Genomic DNA, 22,500 nt, shown 5'->3' with positions numbered 1-22,500 from the left:
CACTGACCTGAAAATCTCCATGAAAAGCTTGCTCCATTACCCACATACCTTTCTGAGCACCTAATTCTAAGATGACGAAAGGTTTCTCAGAAACTCTTCCCACCAAAATAAAACCTACCAAATGCCCAGCAAGTTGAAAAAAATGAGGCAAGGAAAGCGAAAAGAGAGGGAAGGAGAGAAAGCAAAATTTTGTCGAAATTTTGCTTTCTGCGCATGCCCGAACTTTGCAAGCGCCTATTTTGCACCTGGCTAAAAAGGCCGCGGAGTGTACAACCTAGAAACGAGTTTGTAGGGAGATTTAGCTCTTAAACAGCACGACAGTGACCAAAAAACCCCTCAACTAGCTTCAAAACGTTTTTTTCGGCCAAATCTCCACTAGCCAAAGCGGTTAAGCGTGCCCGCTGAGCATCTGACAGCTTTGTAATACGAAAGTTTACTAAAATTAACCCCTGTCCGGCGGGATTAGTGTCTGGATGTGTGACCAAAAACATATACCCCTTCGTAAAACATTAGCATTGGACCGAAAATACTATTAACGCTAACAAATGCAAACTTAGCAAGGTACAGATTTTGCTAGCTTGCTTTATGCAAAAACAATTATTGATGCAAAAGTAAATAAATATTGATACAGTCTTTAGAAAGAGCAGAAGGAAGTTTCCAGGACGGTCGCTCGAGAATAACATATTTACAACATGAAAACAACATTAATTTTGAACCGTGAATATAGAATATAAACAGTTACGATCAGCCACAAACATTTTGGGAGATTTTTGCTACGTTCACTTTTGTTATTGTACGTTTTGGCTGAACAAATAAATCGAAAGTGACATCGCCGGAATTAAGCGGGCGGCGTGATTAAGTTACCGCGGTATGTTTACTTGCCAAACAGTGAAGCATCTGTGTCAAATGATGGCAAGATACCGGGTTTTCGTAAGTTTCTTTTTCTGTCAAGTGTTATAAAGTTTGACAATAAATGAGCGAATTCAAAACAAAGATCACAATCGCCCACCATTGTTTCTGCAAAGTCAAAAATTTACTCTCCAAGACGAGGTTATTTATCACCAGGTAATTCCATCATTTACTTTATTATTCACCGTCGTCAAAATTTTTTGCTGATTTTAGGGCTCATTTTGTTGAAACTCAGGCACGCTTCCAACAAACCTGTTTACTTTCATGAACCTTTCCTGCTTACAGAGCAATACTAAAAATATCCTCCAGGATCACGTTTCAACCATACTCAACATGATATTACTAGTTATAGCTGTCGCTAAAGTGCCAACGAGCCAAGCTTGCGTGATCTGGCGCCTGGCGGCTGCAAACATCACGCGGCGTACTCGTGCGGCACTCTCATTGGTTATCGCTACGGTCAACATGTCATCGCTTTGGTCTACATTACGGCTTTTGGTCTACATTACACTCAAATTTGAAGCGCTTCTGAGATTTCGTCCGCCTAAAAATCTTCTCGCGGCTCTATAAGCTGCCGCCTCGCCAGGCCTTCTGTCTTCAGAAGGCCTGACTCGTTGGCAATTTAGTTCGCACAACAAAAAAACGCTAACCTCATTTTGACACGAAAATGCTTTACTATTGCCATAAAAACTATCCAGTTAAGCTCGCATATTATAAAACATGAAAGGCCACCTTTTCCAGCGAACGATTTTCTGAAACAAACAACAAATTTGCTCTTAGAGGCGAAAACCTCTTCCTATTTCATTGCGTGCGTAAAGACAAGGAACTTAATCGTGTCAAATTACCATGTACTTCATGTTCAGGTTCATAATCTTTCGGACACTTCTAATTAACCTTTCCCAGACCCCATTCATGTGGCTCGCGGTTGGAGGTTGGAATTTCCACTGGGGCATAGGACACAGTGAGCAGTTAATCTCGTCCTTTAGCAGCCGTTTATTCAAGTCTTCCTGATCCCATTGGCGGATGCAATCGCGAATTTCTTTGTCCGCTCCAGCGAAGTTTGTAGCATTGTCACTCCAGCTTTCCTTGGGGCATCCGCGGTTTGAGATGAATCTACGGAGACCTTGTATAAACGCATCGGTCTCCACCGAACTCACGTCTTCTATGTGAACGGCACGACTTGTAAAGCAGGTAAAATGACAGCCATAGACCTTATCGGTACCTCGTGCACGCTTCACATGGAATGGTCCGAAGAAATCTACTCCTGTGTAGGTAAACGGTGGATCGTATGGGGTGAGGTGTTCTTTCAGCAGGTCGGCCATCAGCTGTTTTATGGGTGCTTCGTTTCGTTTACGACAAGCGATACATTTTCGCAGAACATGGCGTACGAGCGATCTAGCTTGAATAATCCAGAAATGTTGACGCATGGCGGAAAGTACGTGCTCACGCCCGGTGTGACCCAGGAGTTCATGGTAATAGCGTACAATTAAGAAAGAAATAGGATGTTCTTTCGGAAGTAGCATTGGATGAGCAGCCTCGAACGTAATAGGAGCGTGACAGATTCTTCCTCCCACGCGCTAGGTCCCTTCTATGAGCACAGGAAGAAGATTGGCGAGCTTGCTCTGACATTTAACTGCACGTCCCTCGCTGAAGGAATCAATCTCTTCGGAAAACGCTTGGCGCTGTACCAACTGCCCAATTTTCTTGGAGGAGCTGCGCATCTCTGACAGAGATATTCTTCCTTTCTCCGTGCCTTTGTTCTGGATATGGTTGATAAACCGTAATAACCAGGCGACAAGAGTTAACAGGCGCGTCCACGACGAACAACGCCGAAGAAGTTGATCCAATGATCAACAATCATCATGACTGTACTTTGGACTTGAACCTCGTTGTCGTCTTCTGGGATGTTACCGATCCTTTTAGTCGGCCATTGGTCTTCAGGCTCTTGGAGGAAACTCGGGACAGAGAGCCAGCGGCAATTTGACTTTAGAGCGCGTAGGTCTAGTCCTCTGGACGCATCGTCTGCTGGGTTACGGTTAGGTTAGTATGTTGGCACATAACGCCATTGTTAAGGAGTGGAGGCTTCGCGGATTTCATTCACTCGATTTGCAACAAATGGCTTGAATCGCTTTTTCTCGTTTGTAATGTACTGCAAGATCGTCAAGGAGTCTGACCAGAATGTAACTCCATGAAGGGGTGTGTCGAGTTCTTCACGTAGAAGCAGGTGCAGGCGCGAAGCAACCACAGCCGCTTGTAATTCAAGGCGTGCAATAGACCATTGTCTCAGCGGAGAATTGCGGGTCTTTCCCATAACGAAGGCGCAATGAATCTTTCCCGTATCATCAACAAGCCTTAAGTAACCTACTGCAGCATAACCATGGTTCGACGTGTCCGAGAAATAGTGCATTTGGACGTCTCGAATTACCCGCATAGAAAAGGACTTTAAACATTGTGGAATCTTGATATTTGCAACGAGGGGAAGAGACTCACTTATTCCAACGTGTTAGTAAAGGTTCTGGTATAGGATCATCCCACTGGACAGCTATTCTCCAGAGTTCTTGGGATGATCTTGACTGGGAGAATGAATAGGCCCAGAAATCCAAGAGGATCGTAAAGAGAACTAACTGTTGAAAGAATACCACGTGTGGTGGGCGGCTTGTTTGTGGGAACGACCTTGAATTGAAAGGTATCTGAAGCTGCATCCCAGTGTAATCCAAGTGCGCGTCCGACAGGAAGTTGGTTAAGGTCAAGATTGATAGATGGGTTTGCTCGTTTATCTTGAGGTAGGGCCTCTAGAACTTGCCGGCTATTACTTGTGAACTTTGTTAGATGGAATCCACCTTCCCTCAGTAGTTTTGTCAGCTGTTCTGCAAGCCAGATTGCTTGATCTGTCGTTGGCACAGATTTCAGTACATCATCTACGTAGAAATTCCTGTATATTGTCGTGATAACCTCGGGGCTGTACCTGCCCTTATTGTCATCTGCTGTCGGATTGCCCTGTTGGCAAAGCGAAGCGACGAAGTCGCACCGAATATATGAACGAGCATCTTATATTCCTTAGGAGGTTGCCTAGGAGCAGCATCCCACCACAAGAATCTTAGAGCGTCTGCGTCTTCGGGAAGAACCTCAACCTGATGGAACATTGCTTCAATATCAGCTGTGAACGCGGTTTCATCTTCTCGAAAACGGGTGAGAACGCCTACCAGATTATTTGTGAGATCTGGGCCATGATATAATCGGTCATTCAAGGAGATGCCATCAAACCGGGCGGCAGCATCAAATACTACGCGTACCTTGTTGGGCTTGTTAACGTTAAACACCGGATGATGTGGCAAATACCAGGTGACCTTCGATCTCTTAGAGGCCTCTCGTTCACTGAGCTGAGTTGCATATCCCTTAGCAACGTAGTCGTCTATGACAGTTCGGTATTTTTCTTCTAGGCCAGGAACGCGATTAAATCGCATTTTCAGGGTTTGAAGACGGGATTCTGCTAGGGTTCTGTTGAATGGGAGGTAAGGTTCCTCTTGCCTCCAGGGTAGGCCCATCTGATAATGCCCATCAACCATAGAAATCGTGTTATCTATTATCTTCAGCACCTTTCGGTCCTCAACTGACATAGGGCCACAATCTTCTTTAACAGTTCCACACGACTCAATTCGCCAGAATTCCTCCAATTGCCGATTAAGAGAGACATCTTCAGACGAAACATGATTTAGGTTGAACTGGCGCTTACTGCTTACACTAACGCAGCCACCGAGCATACTCCAGCCAAGGCAGGATCGTATTGCAAACGGCTCATGTGATTTCCCCTTTTTCACTTCCAACGGAATAAAGGCTTCCTGAAGGCTTGTTCCAATCAGGATAGAAACTTTCTTTCTTTCAACTTCAGGGAATGGTACATGACGCAAATGTGATAACTGCTCCAGCTTCTTGCGTGCAGTCACGTGCTTAAGAGGGATAGTAAGATCTCCTCCTTTCTCTTGCCTCTCTCTTTGGCTCACTGTGGAGAGAAGCAGCTGTTCCTCTTCCCCTTGAATACCAAGCTGCTGGACGAGGGATGGATCGATCATGGTAACGTCAGAGCCAGAGTCTATCAAGCTGTAAGTAGTCATATGTCTTCCATTATCGCCAATAATTCTGAGGGGGATAATCTGCAGGAAAATCTCGGAGGATTCAGCTACGGTTGCAGCCGCGCATGTGCTCGAAGTCGCATCTTGAATACTCGGCAAGGGTGTTGTGACGGCTGGGATGTCTGTGATTTCGGTGTTGCTCGTTTGATGATTAGCATTTCCTCGGGTAGGACTTGGTTGGTGAAGCAGCGTGTGGTGAGACTTTCCACATCCCGGTACTTTACACCGTACGGGTGATTTGCACGATTTAGCCAAATGTTCTGTAGAATTGATACAGTTGAAGCAAATCCGTTTTTTAAAAACTAGCTCTCTTCTTTCCTCAGTGGGCTTAGACTTAAACATTTCACAACGATAGAGTGGGTGAAACTTTGTACATAAGAGGCAGTTGCTGGGTTTGACGTCTTTAACTCTTGCAAATCTGCTGTCCTCCTTAATGCTGTTTGTGGTAAGAGTAGTTAGGTGACGCAGGTTCGGCCCCTTGTCACGATCTTCATTCCGCCTGAGGGATTTCACCTCGGTCGGGGGGCTTGTAAAAAACGGATGACTAGCCAAATCAGCTCGATCATTCAGGAACTCAATAACATCTTTGAATGTAGGCATAATTTTTCCTTGGCGTTCCAACTTTTTTAAATGTTCCCGAAACTTGTCTTGAAGCCATTTGGGCAACCTTAAAACCACTTTCTCGAGACTGTCCGTGTTCATTTGTAGTAAACATCTCATAGACTCGAGTGTGTCATACATAAGTTGGGCTAAGTCAGCATAGCGCTGGAGGCCCTCCTTATCTTGAGGGGCAATAGCAGGTCCTTTAGTCAAGGTATCTATACACGGTCTAACAATTTTGAATGGTTGACCAAAACGATTTTTGCAGGACTTCCAATGACTTTGCTAGGCCTCCCGATACGGCCTCGTATCTCTGTACAGCTCTAAGAGCAGGGCCCTCGAGGAACTGCAACAGGCGAGCCATCTTGGTCTGTTCGTCCAAAGATTTCGATTCTACCATCTGGTGGAACCTCTGTCTGAATAGTGGGTATCTCTCAGGGAAACCATTAAACTTGAGCACCTGTAGTGGGGGAGATCATGGTTAGCACTCATTTTCTCCTTTGTGGCAGTAATGGTCGCAAGAAAACATTCACTCGTTGGGTGAAGCGAGTGTGGAACGTGACGTGGGTCCTCAATGAGTGGAGATGGAGTTTGAGCACCAGTGCTAGCATGGCAGAACACAGTGCCGTGACTAGTTGAGCCAATGGAACCCAAGGCTTGTGTAGCGTGGGTGTATACTGGACCAGGAGTGTAGAGGTCTGCTGGATCACATGAAGCGGTAGGAGCCAAACCTGGACTACCAGGAACGCGAGAGGAGGGCCCGGCAAAGGCACGCGAGGAGCCAACAGGAAATGCAGAGGAGGAAGTAAACATCGGTGGACGATCAGTGACACGCAAAGAAGTCACGGGTAAGGTTGGGGCGCTTGAGGGCACGGCTTGAAACAAAGAAGCAGACGCGAACGTGGATTGATTGTCGTGGGAGAAAAACGCAGGTAACGTGGGGACTCGCGAAGACACGACTGGAAGTGGAGGAGTACACGTAGGACAGCTCGTGAAGGTCTCTTTAAACATCGGTGGCAAGGCGTGAGAGGATGCACATGAAAATTGGAAATACCACACGTCGCGATGAATTTGAATTTCCAGAAACGACTTGGGACGAGAACAGTTGCGGAATCGCCTCGGTGAAACTCGTTGGATTCTCGTCAATATTCGTGTCCATTTTAGTATCATGCTTTTCAGGTCGATTTCCTTCGGATAACAGACCCGAAATATCGCGTTCCGCCAATTTACACTCTACCTCGGCCATCTCAGTCCTTTCCCTAGCGTCTTCCATTTCCTTCTCGGCGTCAAGCTTTGCTAATTCTAATTGGTGCTGAAATTCGAACTGTTGTGTTTCATCTCCAGCTCCAACAACTTCACTCTCGTTTCCAATGCCCTAGCTCGTTTCTGCTCCGTTTGTTTTTCAATCAACGTCACCTTTTCCACCGCGATCTTTGCATGATTGATCCTTGCGCTAGCTGCGCTTAGTCTTGAGGCCCGACTACATTGCGATTTAACCGAGCCTTGAGGAGATGAAGTCGTGAAACGAGTTAAATCTTCCGAAACTTGTTTGCTAAAATGCGAAGCGGCCTCTAAGGTATACTGTTCAATCTTAGAATCGTAGACACGTTTCCTGATCTCTTGAGCTTCGTATAAACCATGGATTTCCTGCAGCTCCGCGCTGTCAATAGCGAGAAGACCAGTAACGCAACTAATGTTGTCTCGATAATTTTCAAACGCATCATTTAAGGTTGCTTGAAGGTTTCGCACTTGCATTAGATTGGCAAAGTCCACCAGCAAACCATCAATTTGCGAAAATACTTTCGTCATTGTACCAACGTAGCCACTGCGTGATTGTCTTAAACTGTTTAGTTTCTCGCGCAAAACGCCTTCTTGATTCTGTAGCGAATTAGGCATTCTACGCCGGGAACTTGAAAGGATGGTACTTGTGGTTTCACTGTCCATAATGTCTATAAGCAATTGGTATTTATGATGAAGTGGCGAGGGCAGGGGAAACGATTAACACACAACTTCTTAAAAACCAGTAATTGTATTTAATGCAAAGGGTTGATAAATACCTAAAGAAAATACAAACAGAGTAAGTGAATTGTTACAACGAATCCGGCTAGTTAAACTTATAACTAGGACGGAAAAAACGCTTACCAATTGCCGGATTAGGATGGAGAGCGAGTGAGAAAATGAAAACGATTTTAATATATATAAACGAGATTAGTGACATGAATTTACATATGCTGGGAAACTTAATGTGTGCAACTTCAACACTAAACACAAGGCTAACACATGGAAAAGAGACCGAGAACAAAGGGCAGAAAATAGATGTTGATTACAGGCAAAAGAAAGAAACAAAACCGTAACACTCATGAAACTAAGTCAGAAGCCTTATTATTATCTAAACAAAGATTCATTGGCCCATTGTTGCCTTTGAAGTACGGGGAAAAATTTATTGAACTTAAATCATCATGTAAATGTCTAGGAGTAATTATAGACAGTAATCTCTCTTGGCAAGAACACACTAAAAGCCTGTTAAAATCTTTTAATAAGAAAATAGCAGTCCTCAGAAGAATCAAATTCTTGCCATCATCCATTCTACAGACCATTTATTTTAGGACTGTACTTCCAAGTGTCTTATACGGAATACTAGTATGGGGTTCTTGCTCACCTGCACTAATGGATGATCTTGAGCCTGCTCATATACGAGCTTCTAAACGTATTTTCAAACTTTCAAGGAATTCGAATGCTGATCAACTAAATAAATTGAAAGGCTGCATGGAACAATTTATCATTTTTTTATACTAAGAGACTGTTAGTAGAAGCTTATAAATCCTACTATAGATGCAATACCAATGTTTTAAATGATCTAGTAATGTTAAAACAATCATCTCACTGCCTGAGGAAATCCATGAATATCGAATTTCCAAGTCCTAAATGCGAAAATTGGCAGGCTGACTTTTAGGCATAGAGCTGTCATTGCATGGAATTCACTTCCTGATTCGATCAAAAAGTCTTCTAGCCTAGAATGTTTTAAAAAAAGACTTAGATCTGGTAAGGACTTAATTAGTTCTATAAGTTATAATAAGGAATCTTCCATGATAAGAAATAGGAACGAGGAATTTTTTTATTAATCTCATCTTAATCTAACTATATCTAAATTTTTAAAATTTTAATAATTGTTTTATCTAGTTCTTAACTATATTCTTAAATTGTAGTTCATAGTCCTATATATTTATATTTGTATTATTATTATTATTATTATTATTTATTTCTGTTGATTTGCTATTTATTCACATGTATATACTTTAGTCTTAAATAGTAGATAGGCAGGTCCACATCAGGATTTCAGTCTTGCGTATTCTGTAACCTGCGTTATCAAATAAACTATGTATGTATGTATGTATGTATGTATGTATGTATGTATGTATGTATGTATGTATGTATGTATGCAAAAATTTGGTTTTATCAACGGAGTTGATAATGTAAATTGGACACCGTACAGAGATTCTAAAAGCTGACGTTTTGAGCGTTAGCCCTTCGTCAGAGCGAATAAAGGGATTATGGGTTACGTGTAGTTTTTATAGTAGAGTAGGAGCTACGCTATTGGTGGTAACATGGCAACGTGAAAAATAGGAATATATTAGTTAAATGAAAAGCGTTCGTTAATACCGTGAAGATTAAGGGTGCCGATTTGAAAGATGAATTTTTGTTCCAGATTCTTGCGGCTTTCCGTCGTACCTACAATCATGGACAAAAGTGTTGGGAAGGTAACCTCATTTTACAGATACCCCCCTCCCCCTTTTCAATGTTGGATTTTCCAGAGAAAAAAAATGGTGACTTTTCTTACCTGAAGAACTCCAACATTGAATATGGGGGAGAGGGGCCACAAGAGCATGGTATTTCCCAAATACTTCAGCCAATAGTTAGAAAAATCGAATTAGGTGTGAAGTGAGCTGATGCCCGCAACCTTCCCAACAACTTTTGACCACGATTGTCTGAAAAAGGTCGAAGCGCAATAAATGCGAGTTTATACACGTGGTTTCATTCCTTAAACAGAAACTCGAAGAAGTGGCAAAATATTAGCATTTCGATATGTTTCGTTCAAGTTATTGCTGAAATCAAGCTCAAATAACGTCTTCATATTTTCTTGTTGATAATCTCGCAAATAGTAACGTGGGATGTTTACGAAATGAATAAGAATAATTCCCGGTAAGCTGTACCATATATCTATTTGCTGTTGTTAGATATGCAATATTTGCCATAAATACGCGATAGATTTTGCTAGGATAGGTCGTAAGTGGCTTCCAAATGTTATTGAACCCTGTGTGTAGCCTCGAGGATCAGGTTACAGTCATATAGTCAATGCTACACAGTTCTCCTCAACAGTACTCCATACATTCCGAGGAAAATGTAGCTGTTTTGTTCGTCTTTGGCTTCAACTAAGCGCTTAGTAGTGACCATTGTAATCCAAACTTTCTTTTTCATAGGATTGCAGACTATAAAGTTTGGTTTTAAACACTATTTACACAGTACTCCATCGAACGAATATAAATGAGAACTTGTTACTCAATTAATCTTTTAAGTTCCCGCAATAGAAGGGAGTACTGTTCAAAATGAAGGAATTTCTTTATTCCAAGGGACAAATTCACAATCAGTTACTTCGCAGTATTAAATTCTATCCATAACCATTCAAGTTGTATCAAAACGTACCTCACTGGCCTCGAAAATTGCCACATACTTGTGGAGTACTGTGTGGAGTACTGCGTGAAACACCGTTTTGTAGTCATGTATTAACAATTATACGTCAATAGGTCGCCATTCACTCTCGCTACATCACCTGAAGGCCATCTAAAAATGCATTTACTTAATAAACCGGAAAAACAATAGTACAGCAACAAATTTTCAGTTCCAAGCACATGGTTTACATGTCTTGGTGAGGTTTGAATTAGGGAAAAAAGAACCTTTGCTATATTACCATTGTGGGAGTAACTCAAAGAACAATACGTCGACCATTAACAGGTCACTTGTCTTCTAAATATTTTGTATATTTTGCACGAATTGTACCTCTAGATACCAAATTTACGCTGCAATACGTTTTTAAGTGGTGAACTTCATGAAACAGAACGGCAATTTTACGGAAAAAGGGCTTTCAATGCACATTGTTGTACCGGTCCTAAGATACTGTTGTAACGCAATATTGTGTCACGGAAAACCACTCCTCGGAGTGAGCACATAGGTGGCTTTAGCAAATTCCATGTTCTGAGACTGGGGCCCAAAAACAACGACAATAAAGATAATCCATGGAACCGTAATTATGGAGAATAACAACTGCATATCTTCCGTAAATTTTGTGTTATACGCCAAAAACTGTTTACAGTTGTTTTCAGACAATCATGGACAAAAGTGTTGGGAAGGTAACTTCATTTTACAGATACCCCCCTCCCCCTTTTCAATGTTGGATTTTCCAGAGAAAAAAAATGGTGATCGGTGATCTTAACAGATCGCTTAGGTCCCGATATTTTGCTAGTGTTAACAATGAAAAGACAAGTTTTGCATCGTGAGCGCGCGCATTTGAAAGTGCCGGGTTGCTCGTTAGTTTTTGAGCGCGCTTTTAACTAAAAAGTTGCCTACGTTTTTGTCGCGTTTGAATGAAATAAGTGGAGGTTGCGAAAAGATTCCACCAGTCTCGGGATCATTTTGGAGTAATTTAAAATTACTAAGAATGATGCTTTTGACTGCGTGATTATGAGGATGGAAAGTGAGGGTGAATGGAATTCTGTCATTCTTATCTTTTTGTGACGTTTGTAGTGATGACTGTCGATCAAATTGTTGGGCGCGATGATGGCCCGCTTTCACCACAGAGACAGGATAGCCACGTTTTTCGAAGAACTGGCACATCTCCTCTGATTTGCTGGAAAAATCGGAGTCATCACTACATAGACGTCGAAGTCTAAGAAATTGAGAATAAGGAATGGAGTTCTTGACATGTGATGGATGTGACGATGAATACAACAAATAACTGTGTGAATCTGTAGGTTTGTAGTGCACACTAGTACATAGCACGTTGCCTCTAATAGAAACTTTGATATCGGGACCTAAGCGATCTGTTAAGATCACCGATCGTTTCACATGTACCTCTGCAAATGTCATTTATTGCATAACCTGTACGTTATGCAATAAATTATACATTGGTGAGACAGGTAGACGACTAGGTGACCGATTCCGCGAACACCTTCGCGATGTTGAGAAAAATGACAAGGATGCATCTAAGCCAGTCACTCGCCATTTTAATCTGCCAAACCACTCCAAAAAACACATGGCTATCTGCGGCCTTTCCCTACATCTAGGTACGACGGAAAGCCGCAAGAATCTGGAACAAAAATTCATCTTTCAAATCGGCACCCTTAATCCTCACGGTATTAACGAACGCTTTTCATTTAACTAATATATTCCTATTTTTCACGTAGCCATGTTACCACCAATAGCGTAGCTCCTACTCTACTATAAAAACTACACGTAACCCATAATCCCTTTATTCGCTCTGACGAAGGGCTAACGCTCGAAACGTCAGCTTTTAGAATCTCTGTACGGTGGCCAATTTACATTATCAACTCCGTTGATAAAACCAAATTTTTGTATACTACTTTCCCACCGACGCAGCACCACAGTTTCTTTAGAAACTACCCCTTCATTCATTATGTATGTATGTATGTATGTATGTATGTATGTATGTATGTATGTATGTATGTATGTATGTATGTATGTATGTATGTTCTTACCATTACCTAGTTGTGGGGACCTCTATATGTTTACACACCAGCACTGTGGGGACGGTTGACACTGTGGGGACTAACCTGCGATCAGGCGTTTTTGTTTTTTTTTTTTTTATCAAGGGCGGACGAGGCGAGTGGAAAGAAAACTGGGTCCCCACAACTACAATGCCTCCAAATGCTCTAAAAAGGCCTAAAACGCATTTTTAACATCGAAACAGAGAAGTCCCCACAACTCACCTGAAAGTGTAAGTGTATTCAGCAAGTCCCCACAGTGTCACAAATGTGGGTAAACAATTTTTGATCCAAGGCTTATGAAAGTTATATGAGGCTGTCACATGGGACAAGCTGTTGCTGAAGTGGTTGGTAGATTTCTCATAGCAGCCTTTTCTTTTGTTTACACACCGCTTTTACAACAAACATACACTCACATTATGGGGACTTTGATTATTTTTGATGATATTCTTGAAATTATTAGCAAATATTGGGGAAATGGGGTAATTAACAGTGCAGCATTTGAACTGCTTTATTCTATCACACTTCTTTTATTCACCAACATGAATAAAAATAACCACAAATTCAATAGACTTCAACATATGCTGTAACTTCTGGTTTAAATATTATTTGAAATAAGTCAAGGGCACTCTTCACCCGTGCCATTCCTAACCACATGTGAGCTCCAAAATAATGTGCAATTGACTTTCATCAGTCAAATCTTCACATACTGTAATGGGGAGTCACATGGGAAGCATTTACCTGCTACATTGATATTGGCAGCTGTTTGATCGTTTACAGCTTGCTGAACAAATTTTCCCAAGCAGAATATAGGATGTCAGCCGATAATTTACAACTATAGGTGGGGAAATGTGATTGCAAAGATTATGGAGGTTGCAAAATACTCAATCCTCAACAATCACGCAAGGGAGGGGAGGGGGGTAATATGGTGTACGATTGAGAAATCAACCCAAACTCCACTGATAGAATGCACCAAATTTAATCACTTTTCACAGAACACGGTTCTGTTGAGTTACAGAACAATGATATCAAGTCTATGTAGTAGAAATGCAAATAGTGATGATAACAGTGTAGCAGTAGTAGTGGCATTAACATAATTTTTTTCAACTTACAGAGAACAGTTAAATTATACTTATGATCTGTATACAACATAAGGATGACAAATAATGATTGGAAAGTAGTATGGGTGATACAACTGAACATCAAGTAATAAAATAATATAAGTTACATGACACAGCAAGTCATTTTCGATCCACGAAAAATATTCTATGAATCAAAGGCTAGTGCAATCAAGTAACAGATCATGACTTAATCAGGCGACAACGACCTTGAAAAATAGAAAAATATGAAAAGGTAAAATATGCAGACTTCATTTGTTCAATGACTCGTACCAAGACACCTCTACTGTGGCTCGATAAAGACCAGGTCTGGGTTGCTCGAAGCATGGGTAGTGCTAACCAGTGTTAAATCACCATGGAAACCTATGGGTTTTGATACAGTACCGCTCAGAAATACGTTAACCAAAATATGCGCATAATACGCCTATATCTATACGCGTATGTGCGTATAACCATACGCGAGTACGCGTATGGTTATACGAACATACGCGTATAGATATACGCGTATATGCGTATACAGATATACGCGTCTGCCTCATTAGCTTGCTTATTGTTTTGCTTATTGTTCTAAACAATACACGTAGCTTGACAGCAATACAATAGTACATGACTACGAACTACATGACGAAGACGCACTTTCACAAACAGCTGTCGTGTTCGGAATACAAACCCACGCAAGGATGTTTACTTCATCGATAAACATGCAGTTCGGGTTCAGAGTTATTTTGTTTCACACTATTAAAAGAGAAAATAATATACACATAAATACAGAATTAAAGTAATGTTTACAAAGATGCAAGTAAGCTATAATAAGGGTTATGGGTTACAAGAGAGTGTGGCGACCAAAGTAGCGAGTACTTTCGAGTTGGCGCTCATCGTGCTCACCTTCTTAAGGATAGACAAAGCTTAAATACGGGACCTAAATCTGGCTGTTGGGTTGATTCCGGCGCTAGTGTTCGTTGCAGTTCTTGGAAATTGTTTGATTGACCTCGCCTGTGATGCATAAACGAATACTATACTCGTTGCTTTTAAAGTTCATGGTGTTGCGTTTGCTGTCACGACTTTGTGCGTCCGTGCGTCGGCACATGACGACAGATGCGTTTTGCATTTATGACGGTCTCGTCTTTTCATAAAGACTCTTTGATTCCACGAAAAGGCACACCATCAATAAACATGCAATTCTCGGAAATTGTTCGAGTTTACCTCGCGGAACACGTTCTACTCCTATTTGAAAGGTGTTGCATTACCTGTCACGACTTCCTCTTGATGTGAGTTGTATGCAAATTTTGATAGAACCGAATGATACGATACTAAAAAGATTGTGTCCCATTTGTGAGTTGGCCGCTTCTCTTCATAAAAAGTTTTTAATTCAACAGAAAGGTAACATTAAAATAAATTGGAAAGGTAGAATGAAAATGAATTGTTGATTTATCTTTCGATTGTTATGTTTGCCGGTATTTAGCTCAGTTTTTCAACAGGAGACAGTAGACACTATGGGCCAGTTATTTAAACAAAATATAACTTAGGCCGCGGCTTAAGACAGTCAGTGGACCTCCAAATCTGTTTATAAGCGGGGTATTTTGAGTAGATAAATTGCTTTCACAGATTTCTCGTACCCTGCGATCAGGCATTCTTTTTGTCCTGAGAGCGAAAGACGGCGACAGCGTAGGTAAACAAAGGAGGCAAAATTATTTTCATGGTGTGACTGATTTCTGAACAATCGGATCAATTTTATTTTTCACGCCCAATTTCACCGTGTGAATTTTTACCCTTAACTTCATGCCGTGAAAGTTTTCACCGATCATTCACCGATCATTAGTTTCACGCCAAGAGTGAAAGTTTCTTTTCGTAGAGTGACCACGGCGTATTCACGCTGTGAAAATTGAAATTCATGCACCGCGACCGTGAAAAAATTTCACGGTTTTCAATGAAATCCATAAACCCCCTTTTTGCATGAAGGGCCACAAATGATACACATATTTAAATGCCAAACTTAAGACACATTTTTCTTTACATTCTGATTCATAAACATTGAATTACTTTTACTTGTTATCCAGTAAATTCGCGATGCGAAGCAACTTGCGCGTTTGTATCATGGTAGCTTTTGGAGTATGTAAATTTTCTGTTATCGGCTCGTGGCTTTATTCAGATCCAAAAGTGCTTTGTTTTACACAACAATGCAACACAAAGGAAATTTATGGTACTGAATAACAAAGGAAAAGCAGACGCGCATGTATATGCATTCATACGCGTATGAATATACGCGCATGCGCGTATACATATACGGGTATGCGCGTATGAACATACGCGTATATGCGTATATACTGCGTATGCGCAGTTAACGTATTTCTGAGCGGTACTGTAAGCTTCAATTTGGGAAAGAACGCTATACATTTCTTTGTATTTTAAAGCTCTTTACAAATATTATTCATGAATTATCATTGACAAATGCGTGGTTACTCCAGATTTTCTTTTTGGATTTCAATAACACTTGTTAAGATCTACATGCTGATAGTCTGCTTGGGGCGGTTAGCAAGGACTTTTTGAAGATGGACTGCAGTGGTTTGTGGTCAGTTTCAACTGTAATAACTTCTCTTCTTGTAATGTACTGGCTGAACTTGGCGCATGCAAAGACAATTGCCAGACATTCCTTTTCAATTTGAGCGTAGCTCTATTCGACTTGAGAGAGAGTCCGTGAGGCAAATGCCACAGGCTGCCCATTCTGAAGCAATGTTGCTCCAAGTCCTTTCTCGCTGGCATCACACTGTATGGTTACTTCTGCCGTCATGTCGTAGTATTTAAGTACTGGATGCCTTGTAACGAGCGTCTTGATTTCCTCGAAGGCTTCATCATGCTGGTTTGACCACACGAAGCTTCTATTCTTGGTAGTCAGCTCACGCATTGGGTGTGCAATCTCTGACAGCCTTGGTAGAAACTTGGCAAGATAATTGACAAAACCAAGTAAACTGAGGGTTTCTTGCTTGCATGTTGGCTTAGGCATGTTGCTGACAGCTTTTATTTTATCTGGATCTGGCTGAAGGCCTTCGCTGGTGAGGACATGGCCCATGTAACGTACTTCTGTCTTACGAAGGTTAAGCTTCTTACTGTTAAACTTTAGGTTTACTTTGCGTGCTCTTTGAAGTAGCCTTATCATGTTGGCGTCATGGTCTGCATTGGCTTCTTCTATGGTATCACCTGACCCTGAGACCAATATGTCGTCTCTTAAGACATCTACTCCGTTTAGATCGCTGAGGTGTTCTTGTAATTTGCATTCAAATTCCTCTGGGGCTGCATTGACTCCAAATGGCATCCGAAGATATCGATATCGGCCAAAGGGTGTCCAGAATGTTGTAAGCTTGCTGCTCCTTTCGTCTAGTGTTCTTTGGTAGAAACCATCTTTGGCGTCAAGCGTAGTGAAAACTTTGGCTTTGCTGAGTTTTGGGAGGACCTCTTCGAGTGTAGGCAACTGATATTTAGGTCTTCTTATGCCTTTACTTAGATCCTTGGGGTCCAGGCAGATTCTAATCTTCCCTGCCTTGGCGACGACCACCATGCTGCTGATCCAATCGCTAGATTCAGTCTCTTTTACTAGGATGTTTTTCTTTTCAAGCTCTTCTAACTTGGCTTTGACTTCTTTGTGAAGTGTGACTGCAATGCGTCGGGGTGCGTGATGTATTGGCGTGACTTCCGGGTCGACTGTAAAACTCGCTTTTCCGATATTTCCAAGACCTTCAAAAACATCTTTGTAATCTTGCAGAATCTTTTCTTTTGTGAGAAGTGGCTGGACTTCACTCATGCTGTTAACTTGTGGTGTTGATTCACAATTTATTTTGAGTAATCCTAGGTTTTCGCATGTTTCGGCCGTCAATAACGGCTTGCTTTTCCCTTCGACGACTTGAAACTTCAGGAAATGCTGTTCTTGGCCTTCTCTGTTGCTATTTAGTGTCACTTCTCCCAATGGTTTCATGACATTCCCATTGAATAGTCGTAGCTTCACTTTGGTGTTTTTGACAGCCGGATATGCGGTTTGACAGAGTACTGACAGATCACGATGTGTTAGCATGTTGCATGTCGCTCCAGTGTCCAACTGACAATCTAATTTTGTCTTGTAGCCCGCATCAGGATCGCAGAATTCAAGCCTGGTGTAGAGCTGTTTCCCTCTTGTTTGTACTGAAGAAACTTCTTCTACTTTGTAGAAAAATTCGTCGGTGTCAGTGTCTGTTTCTTGTTCCTCATCCGGTAACTCTGTTAATTGTTTGATCGGACGTTTATGGGATGCCTTGCATACCGACGCGAAATGATTAGGCTTCTTGCACGATTTACATTCGTGCCCAAATGCTGGGCAGCTTTCCAGTGAATGCCTTTGCTTTCCCCCACAACGGTAGCATTGATAGCTCTTTGGTTTAGGATGCGCTTCGCGACGTTTCCTTTGGTCTGGTGATGCGTCCCGTGTTTTCTTTTTTCCACTGAAGAGTTTGCGTGACTTTCCTTTGTTGCCTTGACGGCTAGAAATAGAACGATCTTCTGTTTTGTTCTCCTCGGACTTCATAGCTTTTAGCTGCCGTGTGGCGATTTCGCTTGATCGGCAGATGTTTAAGGCCTTGTTCATGTCTAGATTTTCGTCTTTCAGTAGACGAAGTTTCGTTGCGTGGTCTTGTAAACCGATCACTGGAGGATCTCTGATGAGTTCTTCTGTTATGGTGCCGAACTGACAGGTAGAGGCCGCTTTTCGTAGACGATTGACATAGCTATCCACGGTTTCACCTGAGTTCTGTTGGCACATGTTAAAAAGATATCGCTCGTATACAACGTTTCCTTTCGGCTTGAAGTAGGCTTCTAATGCTTTAATACACTCGTCTATATCTTGTTGTTCTTCCATAGTGAGTTTAAGGTTTAGAAAGATCTGTAAACATTCCTTGCCCATAGCGGAGCGAAAAGTGGCGAGCCGAACCTTTTGTTCTTGTTTGTCGAGACCCGTGGCGACTTCGTAGTCTGACCATTGTTGCTTGAAAAACTCCCAGTTGTTTACTAAGTCTCCCTTGACCGTCATTGGGAAGGGAACGGGAAATTGTGATGTGGATGAGATCGATCGCGGGGCGCTGCCCGCTGACGCGCTTTCTTCTGGTGGTGGCATATCTTGTTTTGAAGTGTCCTATCTTCGATGAGCTTTGCTACTAATGAGGTTATACGCTGTATAAAGGCGTTTGCTTTGTTTTGGTTCTTTTCTTGCTTTGGATTTTCTTGTTTAAACTTCTGACACCATGATGTAAGTTCAGAGAACTGTATACGCGACCTCGTATAGGTTAAAAATGATGATTTAAAGGGGCTAGGTCACGCAATTTTGGGCAATTTCAGCACTGATCGAATGGTCATAGAATTAACTAAAATGTCAAAATAACTGTTCAAAACTATAGAAGAACTCTAACAAAACACAGGGAAGCCAAGAAGGGACATGGATGGACGAAACTGGAGAGGATTGAAATGGATTGAATTCGGGTAAATTTGAAAAACGTCGGCCCACCTTTTTTTTCAAATTTTTATCAGTCTATATCAAAATGTCATTTACAAAGGTGGAAAATCATTCTCAGTTGTTATGTGGCAGTGATTTTGCAAATGAAAGACTCTTACTCTGCTAATTTGACGTTTAGAGCTCATAATTAACAAAATTAAACAAAATTGCCTAAAATAGCGTGACCTAGCTAGCCCCTTTAATAAGACTCAATCAAACCTTAAGTACATGTGTCATGCAATAGTACTTGCTCGACTTTCAAATCGATTAATTGAAAACAGAACAAACTAGCGCATATTGTAACAAGTATATGCAGTTTGTATTAGGGAAAAATGTTTCTGTAATGTTAGTGCAAACCTTTCCAAGCTCAATCCGTCTATCATTATTTTGACCCTCTCATATAGGGTCTTATGATCAAAGTTGTGAAAATCAGCACCTGTTGGGTGATACAAATAACAATAATCATATTCTTTTTAACCAACTACAGTCGAACCTCCCTTAAGTGGACACCATCGGGACCAAAGGTGAGTGTCCGCTTACAAGAGGTTAAAAAAGAAATGCAATAGAGGGCATATAATACACCACAACAAGTATTTTAAACTTTTAATTAAGACAACTTGTAATTGTATTTCAAGGTGTAGTCAGGCCAAATGCGACTCTTATTGGTAAAGATATATGAAATTCATAGACCTCAGAGCTTTGCTCTAACAAGTACATCTTTCAGACCTCCCTTTTCTATGTGAAGTTACGGGAGGGTTTTTAAGGATTTTTCTAAGTAAGGGCTGGGTTTTTATACGATGCCGTTTGTTCACTAGAATATGTTTGAGATTGGGTGTTAAAGTTTCTGAAGCTTGCGTCGAAAGCAGATAAACTGTGAGAGGAGCAGGATATGGTATGGAATTGCATTGCGAGTTTAAATTTCAAGGGGACAAATTTTAGTGCGATTGGCTTGAACAGTTACAAAAGGAAAACTTTGGTGTACTGTAATGAAAAAAAGTTAATTTTAATCAAAATGGCTATGTTTTGTCTAGGATTTTTTGCCTTATTCTGTGTACATCATTGGTCAAGGCAGAGAGTCAATCTGGTTAGAAGGATGTTAAAGGCATACTGAACTATTCTGTTGTCTTACAAAGCAGGGTAGATTCATGAGGTGACTTTTCTTTTTAAGTTGGCAGATTGTTATGTACCTCCTACACGATCCACAAATACTGGGGTCTGCTGACTTGATGGAGCCAAGATGATTATTTGGTCATTCTCTCCGTGTCCATACAGTGTACTAACTATTGCGAGCGAAAAGAAAAGAAATGCAAGTCACAAAAACAGTAAGTAACCAGTCTTAGCATTGGCCTGGTAAAGAGTGATGTTTGGGTACTCAAGTTTATGTCATGAACCACACAAAGACTTGAAGAGATGAAAAAGGTAATAAAAAAATGACGATGCACAAAAGACCAGTGGTGAGGAAGCTTCCTCATTATATTGATCATGATAATTTAAACTTAACGGTACTTATACGTTTGGTTAGGATGCAATTTGCCCCAAAAGGCATATGAACAGAATGAAATGAGTAATGTTTTCAAACCTACTGTATGTAAGTGGATAATAAGTGCCAGATTAAATTTTGTTCAGTTCCATCAAGATGTTATATTTGAGGATAACATTACGTTGGCGGCTGCTAGACAGCCTGATAAATGAATAGCTTGCTGAGAAGCAAATTTATGGAGGCATTGGTGAAATTTTGAGAACAATCTATCAGCCAATAACATTTTCTAATAAATAAAAATTTTGTGTGTGATGTACGTTCTTTGTTTCTTTTTAGCAGGAAGAGTTACAGAAAACTTTTTACCACTTGGCTTGGGAGGTATGCCCCTTGCCTACTTCCAGTATCATTACAGTAATGATTTATAACTCTTCCATTTCTTTCATGCTTCATCTGTTAAGTGATGACAACAAGCTGTAAAGAATGCTCCTACTTTGTTACCAGGCATAAGATTGAAAAAAGGAAATCTAGTGCTAAAATGCTTGGTGGTGAAAAAGATTATTTAATGAGATGGACCTATTCATTCTGCAGGTATTACAGAGACCATATCGAGAACAGATGAAGTGGCCACATGCATACAGTTACTGCAACAATCATGCATTGACAATGACTTGTCTTCTGAGGTCACAATGCCCGCATTCTTGAATCACTCATTTGAGGAGGTGACTACATTCTTTCCACTTCATCATAGGAATTGACACCTTTTAATAGTTATTGGTATTCAATAACCTTGATTATACATGTATATTCAACAGTCCTTTTGTATGCTCAGTTGACAGGGAGTGTGGGGAAGGCTAGATAAGGTTGCAGGGATCTGGTTTATCTGTCCCTTGGCTGACATCGCAGCTTTGCATATAAGCCACAACAAGGCATAATCTATGCACTCTTGGTATTTTTCTTGTTCTAAATGACAAACTGTAAGAGTGATAATGACTTCTTTGTGCCAGTTCTTGGGCACCTTAAGTAATTACTGAGACAGTTTAAGTGGATGTTAGACAGAGTAAAATCTATTAAGTCCCACTCCTAAGAGTCAATGGGTTAAGTGGGGACATAGTTTTGGAGTGGATGTTACTTAACCTATTGACACCTGAACTGCCCTGGACCACCCACATTGACGATTAAAATAGTCTGGAGTTAGAGTAAAATCTATTAAAATCAATGGGTTAAAATATGTTTACAACAATTGCAAGGGTTGAATCTGAAATAACAAATGCTAATTTATAATCACAGTTTGTAGGTATCATTTGGGTTCACTGAAGCAGTAACATCTACTATGAATGTGGGTACCACATTTTCATGCCATGTCCTATGTATGCCTTTATCATCAGAACTTTCCCTCGTTAAGACATTTTCTTGCATGAAAACTAACTTTTTGCATGGCATAACATGCTGTCCTATTGTAAAAGACTTGGCCAGAATTCTTGTGTTTTCGTTGTTAAAAATTTACTGTAAAAGTAGGTTTGGAGTCCTTGATGCTCTTAGACATACCAAGCCTTCGTTAGATATTGCTTAACTTAGATTGGTCAACTATGACTGCAAAGTTCAACTTGTATTTGTCCATGTTGACAGTAAAACCCTTTACTTTGTAGCCAGAGACAAAAAAAAACCTCTTTAGCTCTCTCCATTTTTGTTGTTACATGTAGATATGTTGGCAGGCATATGACAGCAGGAGGGCTGTAGTGGTTATCCTGTTAAATCCTAGTAATCACCACAATCAATCAAGGTCTGCCATGTTAAGATAAGCTAAATAAAAATGCTGCAAGCATTTTATGTACATGTACACTGTATATCACCAATGAAGAAGAATACAAAATTTGCTTTGAAGGAATGTGGCCTTACCCTTTTCTTAAAGTCTGGATTTGCAACTGTTAAGTGTTCTTTAAAGAAAAGATTGGAAACCTGACCACCACAGTAGTCACAATAA

The 22,500-nt window shown here is 40.9% G+C and overlaps 2 protein-coding genes across 3 annotated transcripts in view; both read left to right on the top strand.

The window, feature by feature from the left end:
- Positions 1-22,500, top strand: part of LOC137988531 (uncharacterized) — a gene marked incomplete at its 5' end in the record, with an annotated part of 670,231 nt that overhangs the window by 449,881 nt on the left and 197,850 nt on the right. The window contains one exon of the mRNA XM_068834534.1: positions 5,496-5,504. Coding sequence (XP_068690635.1) covers positions 5,496-5,504 — 9 coding nt within the window. The remainder of the gene's footprint in view (positions 1-5,495; positions 5,505-22,500) is intronic.
- LOC137988547 (uncharacterized) overlaps positions 19,527-22,500 on the top strand; it is a 3,065-nt gene continuing 91 nt past the window's right edge. The window contains exons 1-5 of one of the 2 annotated variants that reach the window (XM_068834547.1): positions 19,527-19,563; positions 20,208-20,361; positions 20,856-20,897; positions 21,108-21,238; positions 22,220-22,500. The exon at positions 22,220-22,500 is cut by the window's right edge and continues 91 nt beyond it. In XM_068834547.1, coding sequence (XP_068690648.1) covers positions 20,277-20,361; positions 20,856-20,897; positions 21,108-21,238; positions 22,220-22,318 — 357 coding nt within the window. In that variant the 5' untranslated portion in view covers positions 19,527-19,563; positions 20,208-20,276 and the 3' untranslated portion in view covers positions 22,319-22,500. Of the gene's footprint in view, positions 19,564-20,207; positions 20,362-20,855; positions 20,898-21,107 lie in introns of those variants that run through there. The other variant, XR_011120798.1, reaches the window with a different exon arrangement.

Source organism: Montipora foliosa, unplaced genomic scaffold (assembly GCF_036669935.1).
Source record: "Montipora foliosa isolate CH-2021 unplaced genomic scaffold, ASM3666993v2 scaffold_420, whole genome shotgun sequence".
Lineage (NCBI taxonomy): Eukaryota > Metazoa > Cnidaria > Anthozoa > Scleractinia > Acroporidae > Montipora > Montipora foliosa.
Note: the sequence above shows the minus strand (reverse complement) of the source record. Positions and strands in the feature narration are given on the sequence as shown.